At 41.7% G+C, this 12,540-nt stretch overlaps 1 protein-coding gene across 2 annotated transcripts in view; it reads left to right on the top strand.

Annotated features, from left to right (window-relative positions):
* ARFGEF1 (ARF guanine nucleotide exchange factor 1) overlaps window positions 1-12,540 on the top strand; it is a 273,924-nt gene that overhangs the window by 216,280 nt on the left and 45,104 nt on the right. Inside the window, exons 24-29 of one of the 2 annotated variants that reach the window (XR_013277668.1) lie at window positions 2,595-2,635; window positions 2,716-2,885; window positions 4,448-4,599; window positions 6,476-6,648; window positions 7,888-8,048; window positions 10,470-10,589. Coding sequence is in view for 1 of the 2 variants with exons in the window: in XM_077492840.1 (XP_077348966.1) it covers window positions 2,595-2,635; window positions 2,716-2,885; window positions 4,448-4,599; window positions 6,476-6,648; window positions 7,888-8,048; window positions 10,470-10,600 (828 nt within the window). In the remaining variant the exon portion in view is untranslated. Of the gene's footprint in view, window positions 1-2,594; window positions 2,636-2,715; window positions 2,886-4,447; window positions 4,600-6,475; window positions 6,649-7,887; window positions 8,049-10,469; window positions 10,601-12,540 lie in introns of both variants that reach the window. The other variant, XM_077492840.1, reaches the window with a different exon arrangement.

Genomic DNA, 12,540 nt, shown 5'->3' with positions numbered 1-12,540 from the left:
AGAGCCCACTCAACACACACAAGCACCCCCCCCCCCCCCAATAATAATAATGTTTCCACCTCCATGTTTGATGGTGGGGATGGTATTCTTGGGGTCATAGGTGGCATTCCTCCTCCTTCCAAACACAGCGAGTTGAGTTGATGCCAAAGAGCTCAATTTTGATCTCATCTGACCACAGAACTTTCACCCAGTCCTGATGGTCTTGTTGCCCATTCCAGCCTTGTGTAGTTCTACAGTCTTGTCTCCGACATCCTTGGACAGCTCTTTGGTCTTGGCCATGGTGTAGAGATTCTAATCTGATTTATTGCTTCTGTGGACAGGTGTCTTTTTTTTTTTTTTTTTTTTTCTCACAGTTGAGCTAAGATTAGGAGCACTCCCTTAAAGAAAGAGTTCCTAATCTCAGCTCGTTACCTGTATAGAAGACACCTGGAAACTCATTTCACTCATTAAAATGCAAATCAATTTAGAACTTTTTTGAAATGTGTTTCTCTGGATATTTTTGTTGCTGTTCTGTGTCTCACTGTTAAAATAAACCTACCATTAAATTAGACTGATCATTACATTGCCAGTAGGCAAACATACAAAATCAGCAGGGATCAAATACTTTTTTTTTTCCTCACTGTATACAACCCTTAGGGTGAGCCTAGGGATGGTCATTAGTTATTGGTTGAGTACCCATGCTGTAGGTAGCCAGCTGCTCCACTGTGCAGTTTAGAAGATGCGTGTAAGAGTGCCAGTAATTTGCACCCAATTTACTTCTCTGCATTTTCGAAATTGCTCTAAATGAACTGTTCTCATTTGTTAGGCATAATTCTTTCTAACAATGCTTCATTACATCCTAAAGTATGCAGACTTATTACAGCTTTTACTGTAATATTTAGGACAGATTAATCTTTCATTACAATTACTTTTTCAGCATGGTTGGCTAGTTGCTAGCAGGAACATTTTGAAGCATGTCAGTGAAAGGGTAGAGAACACATAATGTACGGGCCAATGTCCTAACACAACACGTCTCATTGCGTGACCTTTCTGTCTGTTAGTGAGAAATCCAGACTGGCTGGCTGTGGTTGAGTGAACCATGCTTTAAGTGTATCTAAACCCAAGGGTAAAACTCTAATATATAATAGCTACGCCAGTCCTTGACTCTTTTTTTTTTTACTATTGTTAATTTTTTTTCCCCTAAATTCTGAGCTGGTGGTCTTGCCAGTAGCACACGTCCTGTTCCAGGGAGAAGACGCTCCCTCGCTAAACTGTATGTATGGAGGTGCAGCATTGCTCCCCCGGGACAGGAAATGTTTTGGAGGCACAGAACATCACTCCTATTCTCATCTTCATAGCAGGGAGCTGAAGGGCTGACAATAGTTCTAGCTAATAATAGTGGAACTTGCAATCCCACTGGATTTCTAGCAGGGTTTTTCCTTTTATAGAACAAAACGCTTCCAGTCATATTTTTAATAGACTTAATAGGAGCAAATTAAAAAGATTGTCGTTAGCATTTACATTTTCCATAGTAAAAACAAATGACTGGTGCTGTATTGGAGCAGCACCCCATAAACAAACAGTAGGTATACAGTCTACCAAACAATACCGCTAATTCACATGTAGTAACTTAGTAGTAGTCCTAAAAAGTCATAAAATCTCTGAAAGTATATACACGCCAGTGGCTTCACCTCATGAGACTGAAGTAATCTCTAAAGGAATCCAAATAAAATGGCAGGGGGTGCCAGAGTCAGTGAAGTAGTATAAAATATCTTTATTATAAAAAGACAATTGGCAGCTCACTGGTTCCTGGCATAATATAGGTATATCTCCATCTCTAAGTAGACTGCTTGCGTGTCCTCCCACTCATTAAAGGATAGGAGCACTGTAACTGTCGTAAAAAACCCAGCTGGATGGTCTGCCACTGTAAAAAGAACCAGAAAGTCCCAGGAACCACACTTGAACCCATAGAGGAACCACGCTTAAAACCATAGAAACACAAGACCAGATGACATGTCATTGCCAGCAGAACCGGAAACAGATGGGTGTGGTCTTTTATAATGCTGTTTTATACTACTACACTTAGTCTGGCACCCTCTGCTGTTTTATTTGCATTTCCCATAGTTGTTTTAAAAGGCAAGTAAGAAGGACGGCTATCGCCACCATCACTCTCTCATGCTGGGTAAATTATCAGATTTCCAGTGGGTCTGGTGACTCTCAATAGCCAAGAGCCACAAGTTTCACATGTACATTAGATGGCATGCACAGTATGTAATTTTTTTACTGCAATGGCAGAGCAGAGGATCCTCTGCATTGGCCCATTCCGAAACACCATACCGAAGCGTACCTGGGCATGCCCATGGTGATGCTGTGGTCATAGATGCAATAGAAGCAATGCATGTGGCCATTTTGGACAGGCAAGAAGCTGGGCATATGTTACGATTTTGTTTTGCCTTCGGGAACAGCTATATTTTATTGGCGCTTTAGCTATTTTATTAGGGATTGTGTGAAACTTCATAGCCTAAATGCCATTACATTATACGCATGTACTTGGATTTACATTTTGAAATACATTTTTATAATTTAACATTTTGAAATTACATTTATAATTTCAGAATATTTACTGGATCCATAAGGCTGGATGGAAATGCTATAGGTAAGAGATGTTTATTTATATTTTTCTTCTTCTTTCTGTCTGCAATTTTCTATGAATCTCATTCCATTCTGTGCTTGCAGTGGATTTTGTACGCTGGCTGTGTGCCGTCTCGATGGACGAGTTGGTGTCTCCAACACACCCGCGAATGTTTAGCTTACAGAAAATAGTAGAGATCTCTTATTATAACATGGGTCGTATCCGACTTCAGTGGTCCAGGATATGGGAGGTTATCGGAGATCATTTTAATAAGGTATGCTTGGCTTTCCACGCCGATTGTAACAGCTTACATACTTGGCAGGTCTTTTGTATTCTATACAGCTGTTTCTATGCTGGCCATTTTGTCATGTATCGGAGTTCGGTGAGGAGGGTGTTTGCTCAATGAGAATATCAAATATTTTTTGTTTCCTGTCTTAAAGTGTAAATCCTAAAACTTTTTTCTTAGGTTTGGATAGAATGGGGAAGTACCCAGGCAGATTTGTATGGCTATCCAGGGCTCTGTTTGCCACATTTGACAGGTGTTAAGGGGGCTTTATATTGCCTATTTACTGCCTGTTTTAACCCCACGCTAGTGTGCCACAACCATGTGCTTTGCATGTGCCATGCCATGTTGCTTTGCACATGGTTGTGGGATAATTGTAGAGTGGCCCTATTCACTTGAATGGATTGCGTTTTGCTGAATTCCAAAGCAAATGCCAGCCGCTGCCTTTGCAGCTTAAGTAAGACCCCTTTCAAACTGGGGCATTTTTCAGGTGCTTTGCAGGGTTTTTTTTTTTTTTTTTTTTAACGCTAAAGCGCCTGAAAAACACCCCAGTGTGAAAGGGGTCTCAGTGTGAAAGCACTCGGGCTTTCACATTGGGATTACAGATGAGGCTTCTTTCAGGAGCTTTTTTTAATGCTACAGTGCCTGAAAAACACCCCAGTGTGAAAAGGGGTCTTAGGGTGCAGCTGGGGACAGTAAACACATGGGCCAAACTGACAGGGTCACCAAGTATTTAATGAAAGAAGAAGCTCTGGATATCTTAAAATCTTAAAGGATGCACATAGCATTTTTTTTAAAATGTATTTGAATGAATTGGGTATAGATACAGTGTATGTTTGTTTGTGTGTGTATATATATGTATGTATATGTATGTGTGTGTGTATATATATATATATATATATATATATATATATATGTGTGTATATATATATATATATATATATATATATATATATTTTAGTGGTAGTTTTAGAATATGAAAACAAGAAACTATATGATTGAACTAAATGCCAAAACAGTGCTGTGCTGCCAATCAAATGTGCAAATAATAAAATTATTACAGAACTTGATTCCACCTGCAAAAATAAAATTTCAGTGCAAAATAACAGGCAACATTACACCTCCGCCCGATTGCTGCTAGCTCCAATCAAATATATAGGACGGTGCTGCACCAAACAAACACAACTGTATCAATTAAATTGCATATAAAGTGATGAACGTAAAAGTCCAAAGTGATGCAAAAAGTCTTCAGTTTCTTCCAAATTGAAGACTTCACCAAATAGTACACAACAGATTGAAAGTGCTGGTGCTCTCCTCCACCTCAAGTCGCGCCCATTTGATGTAATGTGTATAGAGGGAGTCGCCGCAGTGGTGACATCATCCCACGAGTAGCTCGTTGTTCATTGCATGCTTAGCCCCCACTGCTGAAGTGCTTTTTAGTAATCAGTAATATTTTTTTTTGGTCACCAATTCTAATTTTTGCGCTGATAGAAACTTAGTAGTATTAGGTTGAACTACCTTTTTATAAAGTCTGTGCTATGTTTTCTTCCTAGGTTGGTTGCAACCCTAATGAAGATGTTGCAATCTTTGCAGTAGATTCTTTGAGACAGCTGTCTATGAAATTTTTAGAAAAAGGGGAGCTTGCAAATTTCCGCTTCCAAAAAGATTTCTTAAGGCCGTTTGAACACATCATGAAGAGGAACAGGTAGGTGAAACTGTACTCTGTGTATATAATGTGTGTATAGGTAGTTCTATATCATATTTTTTTAAATTTTTATAAAGGTAGGTGGTTTGTGTGCAGCTGGAGGTACATATGGGTACAGTTACATCTTGGGTACAAAATGCAGTGATGTATCGCAAACAAACTGTGTATTAGGTAGATGATGTACATTGGTGTGAGTATATGCAATCTTAAAGTGATTATGAATCTTCCCTTTGTTTTAAACAAAAATAAACATGTCATACTTACCTGCTCTGTGCAATCGTTTTGCACAGAGCAGCCCCGATCCTTCTTTTCTGGTGGCTCCTGGCTCTTCCTCTTCGGCGAGTGCCCCAAGGAAAGCCACTTTTCCTGAGTGCACCCATCCATACCGGTTCCCGAGCTGCCCAGACTTTGTCTATGGACAAAGACCGGCTTGACTCAGACCCACACCGCCCCCCGCTCCCTCGTCACGGCATTTGATTGGTAGCAGCTCCCATTGAGGTGGGAGGCAGCAGTGAGAGCCACTGCTTTTGTACACATTGCTGGATCGAATCGGGCTCCCAGGTAAGAATGGTGGGGGGGCACCTGCAGTACAGAGGGTTTTTTTTTTTTTTTTAACCTTAATACATGGAATGCATTAACCACTTGCTGACCAGCTCATGCCGATAAACGTTGGCAATGTGGCACGGGTGCGCAAAACTATGTACCCGTACCTCGCTGCGTCATCCGCGGCTAGCGGGTCCCGGGGACTCTATGTCCACCGGTGGCCTGCGATCGTGGCACGGAGAGGCAAAATGGGGAGATCCCCATGTAAACAAGGTATTTCCCTGTTCTGCCTAGCAAAATGACAGGGATCTACTGCTCCCTGTGATTGGGAGCAGTGATCTCTGTCATGTTCTAGTGAGCCCACCCCCCTATAGTTAGAACATGCTGATTGACCCCTAGTGTTTTGACCCCTTCCCTGCCAGTGACATTTACACAGAAATCAGTGCATTTATATAGCACTGATCGCTGTATAAATGCCAATGGTCCCAAAAGTGTTTGATCTGCCTGTCGCAGTCAGGACATGATGCAGTCATAAAAATCGCAAATCGCTGCCATAAAAATCGCAGATCGCTGCCCAAAATTTTTTTTTATAAAAATGCCATAAATCTATCCCCTAATTTCTAGACGCGATAACTTTTGCTCAAACCAACCAATATACGCTTATTGCGATTTTTTTTTTTTAATAACGAAAATATGTAGAAGAATACATATTGGCCTAAACTGTGGAAGAAATTGGTTGTTTTATATATTTTTTGGGGATATTTATTTTAGCAAAAAATATAGCTTTTTTTCAAAATTGTTGCTATTTTTTTTGTTTATAGTGCAAAAAATAAAAAACGCAGGGGTGATTAAATAACACCAAAAGAGAGCTCTATTTGTGGGAAAAAAAAGACGTCAATTTTGTGTACAACATTGCATGGCCGCGCAATTGTCAGTTAAAGCGACGCAGTGCCGTATCACAAAAAAGGGCTTGGTCGGGGGGGGGGGGGGTCTTAATTCCTTCCAGGGCTGAAGTGGTTAAGGTAAAAAAACCTTGAGTCTTTAGGAACACTTTAAGCTTAAACTAGCAATGCAAACCAGGGAATGGGGGGGGGGGGGGGGGGGGGGGTAGGCCAAAGATGGGTAGGTTAAGCCCATGGATTCAAGAAAGTGGAGGAGGAGGGCACAATTAAGTACTGGACATTGGGGTACATATAGTATTGTGAAAGTGATTATATTAGTTTAGGTAACTTTTTGATAACTTTCTGAAAATGTGTGATAGCACATACTGTAACTGTGTTTCACCGTGTCACCTTCCTCATGTAATGCTTGTGCTTTGTTTGTAAAAAAAAAGGTCTCCCACCATCAGGGACATGGTCGTCCGCTGCATTGCACAAATGGTAAACTCCCAAGCTGCTAACATTCGCTCAGGCTGGAAGAACATATTCTCAGTTTTTCACTTGGCTGCCTCTGACCAGGATGAGAGCATAGTGGAGCTGGCATTTCAGACCACTGGGCACATAGTCAGTGAGTATTTATATGACACATGTACTGAGCTAGCTGTGCTGCTTAGAATATTCCTAACACGTTAAAATGAAAGGAAATTCTTAGGTTCGGAGCTACAAGAAATTGTCATTGGACAATTAAGTCTTTAGTCATCTTCTAATTAGTCTTTTTTATCAGAACTGTAGAACCAAAGCAAAATCATAAGGTTTTTCATAATCATGGGTTAAGACTGTGGCATGGCATTTTCCTGCTTTAAAAAAATGCATGAACATGAAAAAAATCTATTGCTTACAATAAATTTTTTTTTTTTTTTTTTTTAACTCCGTGTTTTTTGGAGAAAATTCTTGCCAGTCCGTATTGTAAAATACGTTCAAATCAATCAAATAGTCTTTTAAAACCCAATATACCTAAAATTTAAGCACTTTAGCTTACATATCTGTATATCCTTTATGGACCAAAACATTTTTTTTACAAACTTGGCAATAGTGTCTTGTAATATTTATTTTTATATATTTTTTTCAGTAATGTAGCCCATTTATAATGACAATTCTATTACATAGCATGGCAAGGTTATTTACAAATAAAATAAAGGTGCTTTTTCCCAATGTTGCTTTTTTTTTTTTTTTTTTTAAATGTCACTAAAACTACGAAGGAATAAAATAAAAAAAACTAAAGCTAGGTAAGAATGAAAAGATTGGCACCTAGATAATAGCTATGTGGAGGAAGAAGATGAAGTTTAATTTAAAGGCAAAGCTGCTTCTTTTTTTATTTTTTTATTAATTTTTTAAATAATATGTTAGACTGGCGAGGGATTATAATCACAGTGAAGTTTGTTTTATTGCCGTCTGTATCACCACAGGGGAGATTCATACTAATTATCACCAGTGTCACCAGGAATTAAAGTGAGGGTAAATGCAGCATTTTGAGTTGCCATCAGAGCAGGATTAGAGTTAGTCTTTCAATGAGAACACTTGTTCCTGTGATAACTGTCTAAGATAGAATAGCCCTCACCCTGGGAAGATGTACTTGCACTTCCTGTTACATCTACAGGAAAGAAGTGAAGGAAAGTCCCCCTATTGAGAGATTAAGGGAGAAAGTGGAAGACCTGGCAAAATTATTTGGATTACTTTTTATTTTTTTAGGGCATTTGTGGCATATTTGATAAATGTCTAACTAAAATAGACTTGATAACCAATATGTTATGTCGAAAATTCAGTCGTAAGAGATATTTGCATCCTGTCTCTCTGTTCTTTGTTACAGCACTGGTTTTTGAGAAGCACTTTCCGGCCACCATTGATTCTTTTCAGGATGCAGTGAAATGTTTGTCTGAATTTGCCTGTAATGCAGCATTCCCAGACACCAGCATGGAAGCCATACGTCTCATACGCCATTGTGCAAAATATGTGTCTGACCGGCCTCAGGTATAGTTTCGTAATTTGTCATGTTTCATTACATCAATGGGCTTCCATGATAACAGCTACTTTCAAACTGCAGTCAAAATTATTCAAAATTGCACCATCATTATCCCTTTCATGACTAAGCCTATTTCTGACATTTGTTGTTTGCAAGTTAAAATCCATATTTTTTGCCAGAAATTTACTTAGAACCCCAAACGTTATATATATTTTCAGCAGAGCATCTAGAGAATAAAATGACGATCGTTGCAATTAGGGATGCACTGAAATTTCGGCCGCCGAAACATATCGGCCGAAAATGCCCTTTTCGGCAATTTGCCGAAAGAGAAAAACGGCTGATAATGGAGCCGAAATGGGGCGTGACCTGGGTGGGGGCGGGGCTCCGCCCCTGGTGCCGCTCATCATGGGGGGTGTTTAGCGCAGGAGAGCTGTCTCCGCCGCCTGTTTGATCACAGCGCCGGGAACATCAAAGCTTTCATTTCAATAGCTGTGTGTTCCCGGCCGCACGCCGTCGCACACAGCCCCTCTCCCTTGTCCGGGCACTTAGATAGACAGATCATCCACAGGATTGGACGGATGATCTGTACCTGTACCATGTCCCCAGTCTGACCATCTTCTGTACCACGTCTCCAGTCTCTGACCATCTCCTGTACCACGTCCCCAGTCTCTGACCATCTCCCGTACCACGTCCCCAGTCTCTGACCATCTCCCGTACCACGTCCCCAGTCTCTGACCATCTCCCGTACCACGTCCCCAGTCTCTGACCATCTCCCGTACCACGTCCCCAGTCTCTGACCATCTCCCGTACCACGTCCCCAGTCTCTGACCATCTCCCGTACCACGCCCCCAGTCTCTGACCATCTCCCGTACCACGTCCCCAGTCTCTGACCATCTCCCGTACCACGTCCCCAGTCTCTGACCATCTCCCGTACCATAACTGTATAAAAATAATAGCTCTCTGCTCTGTTCCCTCCTCGCTCACTGGAGCGCAGGGCTGTGGAGGGGCAGGGGCACCCAGTTTACGCTTTCAGTGGCTCACTGAGAGGTTGAGCCGGGAGTTGGTCCAGGGATCTGTTGAATCCCGGCTCAGTGGTTGTGATGACGTGGAGCCTGGACCGACTTCTGTGATGTCAGCAGAGAGCGTACTTCAGCACAGCGCCTAGAGGCGATTCAGTTCGCATTGTGCGCTATACAAGTATTTCATTCATTCATTCATTCTGCTAAAAATGGATCACAGGAGTGCAAAATGAACTACACTCCTGTGATCCATAGAAGAATAATCAAATGAGCTTTGGCTGTACTACTTCTTCAATTGATTCACAAACCTCTGTGAATTAACCCCCTGCCCACTGTCATGGGGAGGACTCAGGACGTGAGGTGATGTAGTGCTTAGGAACATGTTCCGAACAGTGAACATGCAACATTTTCCTAAACTTGAACTTGGCCTTTAAACAATGCTTATGCCGTCTACGCGGGGTCGTATTTTCCAACGGAAAATGTTCGATGGGAGCTTTTTGTCCGGAAATTTTCCATCGGAATTTCCGTCGCACAAAATTTGAGATCTGGTTCTCAAATTTTCTGACAACAAAATCCGTTGTCGGAAATTACGATCGTGTGTACACAATTTCGATGCACAAAGTTCCACGCATGCACGGAATCAAGCAGAAGAGCCACACTGGCTATTGAATTTAATTTTTCTCGGCTTGTCGTACGTGTTGCACATCGCCGCGTTCTTGTTGTTCGCAATTTCCGAACAGCTTTGTGTGACCGTGTGTATGCAAGACAAGTTTGAGGCAACATCTGTCGGAAAAAATCCATGGATTTTTTTTGTCGGAATGTCTGATCGTGTGTACGGGGCATAATTCTTGCTTGGCTGGATTGAGAATGAATGAGTACCTTAGGCCCCTTTCACACTTGTGCAACTTGTCCTGTGTCTTGGGACTGCAAAGGCCCATGACAAGTCATACCCCGGGATTTTCAATGAGTACCATTCATATCTGTGTGACTTAAAGTAGTCCCTGCACTACTTTGGTCTGACTTTGATACGATTTGAGGTCCATAGACCTAAGATTACACAGGCATTGCTTAAAGTCGCACAATTGTGAAAGGGGCCTAAAACATTTGCCTTTCTTAGAGAAGATTCTGCTCTAAGCTGCTCTCATAATCTAAGGTTTGTGATCCCATGATCTTTGTTGAAAGTCAGGACCAACCTTCAACAGATATCACATGACTAATTGCAGTCAACACTAGAGTGAGCCTAGAGCATTATTTTCTTTGAACATGCAACGTATTTTAGCCCTTGTGTTGCTTATTCACAAAGCATTCGAAAAAAACTGTAGTTCATAGTATTACTCTTTAATGGGTGCACATTATGAAGTTTTGCAGATCTGCTTTTATCTTATAGAAGATGTGTTTTTTTTTTTGCAGGCATTCAAGGAGTATACAAGTGATGATATGAATGTAGCTCCTGAGGACCGTGTCTGGGTGAGAGGATGGTTCCCCATTCTGTTTGAGTTGTCCTGCATCATCAACAGATGCAAATTAGATGTAAGAACCAGGTAACAATCAGTATTTGTATTTCAGTTTTAAGGTATTTATAGTATTGCGTTTTGTGTATTTCTTCTAACATGTTTAGCGTTTTTTCTCATTCAGACATTTGTATTGATGCAAGGTACATTATATCTTAGGAACCTTTCAAGTTTCTGTTCATGTCATTGGCAAAAGTAAGGAATTATTATCTGCAAGGAGCTACTGCATTTTCACTTTCCTCATACAATCGGTCTAAATAGGCTTTTTATATACTACCTATTTGAGCAGAATCTGCACAATTTAAATTGAACATAATGGTGTCATGCAGCTCATATCAAAGTGCCCTACATTAAGAATTCTTTGTATTATCCTTTAGCAGCCAGTCTGATCAAAACCTGCCAGGGGAAAAATTAGGCAGATTGACCAGTGTAGGGCAATACAGGCGGTATAATAAGGCCATGCACATTGCGATTTGTTAGATAATTAAGATTCATTAACATTGATTGCTATGAGGTGCCACACTTTACACATTGCTTTAAAGCATATGTAAGGGCAAAAAAAGCATGCGGTACATCTATGAAATACATGTACATTACCTCATGGGGAATCTTAATTAAGTCCTTTCAGTACCTAAGTTCTGTTGTGGGCTGGCAACACACCGAATTTTTGTGAGTGGTATCAGTCCCACCCATTGAGGGGAATTTACTAAAACTGGATCATGCAAAATCTGGTGTGGCTCTGCAGAGAAACCAATCGGCTTTCAGGTTTTAGCCTAGGTTCACACTAAATGTGGGTTAGAAATCTTGTGAGTTCAGAATAAGCTTGCACAATTTCAAACCAGCAATGCATTACGACTTCAGGGGCGATTTGACAGACATCTGTGCGAGTTCATGCACAGATGTCTATTCAAATCGCCCCGAAGTCGCCAAAAGTAGTACAGAAACAAATTTTGGGAATCGGTGCGGTGCCATAGCCGGCAATAGCCGCCGATTTGGCATGCGATTTGACATGTCATATCGGCCCAATGTGAACGTGGAGTTAGGCCGGGTTCACACTTGTATGACATGACAGTCTTATGAATGTGGATCCGACTTTGCCTTCCGACTTGAAGTCAGACATCAATCCGACTTCAATGAACGGGGATTCGACTTTGATCCCGACAATACCAGGCACTTTGTGTCTGGTATGAATCTTTACGGGGATCTCCATGCCAAACAAAAATAAAACGGCATGAGGTTCCCCCTTCAAGATCATACCGGGCCCTTTGGTCTGGTATGGCTTTTAAGGGGAAACCCCACGCCAAAAAAAATTGCGCAGCTTCCCCCCCAAAATCCACACCAGACCCTTATCCGAGCATGCAGGTCAGGAAAGGGGGTGGGGACAAGCGATCGCCCCTCCCCCGAACCATACAAGGCCACATGCCTTCAAAATGGGGGGGTGCATGCTTTGGGGCAGGGGGGCCCTGAGCCCCCCACCCCAAAGCACCTTGTCCCCATGTTGAGGAGGACAAGGGCCTCTTCCCAACAACCCTGGCCAATGGTTGTTTGGGTCTGCTGGCTTATCAGAATCTAGAGGCCCCCTTTAACAAGGAGGCCCCCAGATCCCAACCCCCACCCTAAATGAATGAGTATGGGGTACATTGTATCCCTATCCATTCACCTAAAAAAAAAAAAAAAAAGTGTCAAAAATAAAAACAGTACACAGGTTTTTGACAAAATAATTTATTAAATCTGCTCCGGCGTGTCTTACGATTTCTTCTCCCCTCTCCAGCTCTTCTGTCTTCTGGTGATGTCTTCTTCCTCTGCTGGTTCTCCTCCATTCTCCACTGATGTCTTCTAGCCCTCTCCAGTTCTTCTGCCTCTGCTGGGTCTCCTCTCCCTCTGTTCTTCCTCCGATGTTGACTCAATGCTCTCTCCCACTCAAATGCTGCGTCCGCCTTGTGCCACTACTTATATTGGCATGGGACGAG

The sequence above is a fragment of the Lithobates pipiens genome, unplaced genomic scaffold (assembly GCF_037356315.1).
Source record: "Lithobates pipiens isolate NorthernLeopardFrog02 unplaced genomic scaffold, aLitPip1_a1.2 Scaffold_19, whole genome shotgun sequence".
Lineage (NCBI taxonomy): Eukaryota > Metazoa > Chordata > Amphibia > Anura > Ranidae > Lithobates > Lithobates pipiens.
This window is presented reverse-complemented; position numbering and strand designations above follow the sequence as displayed.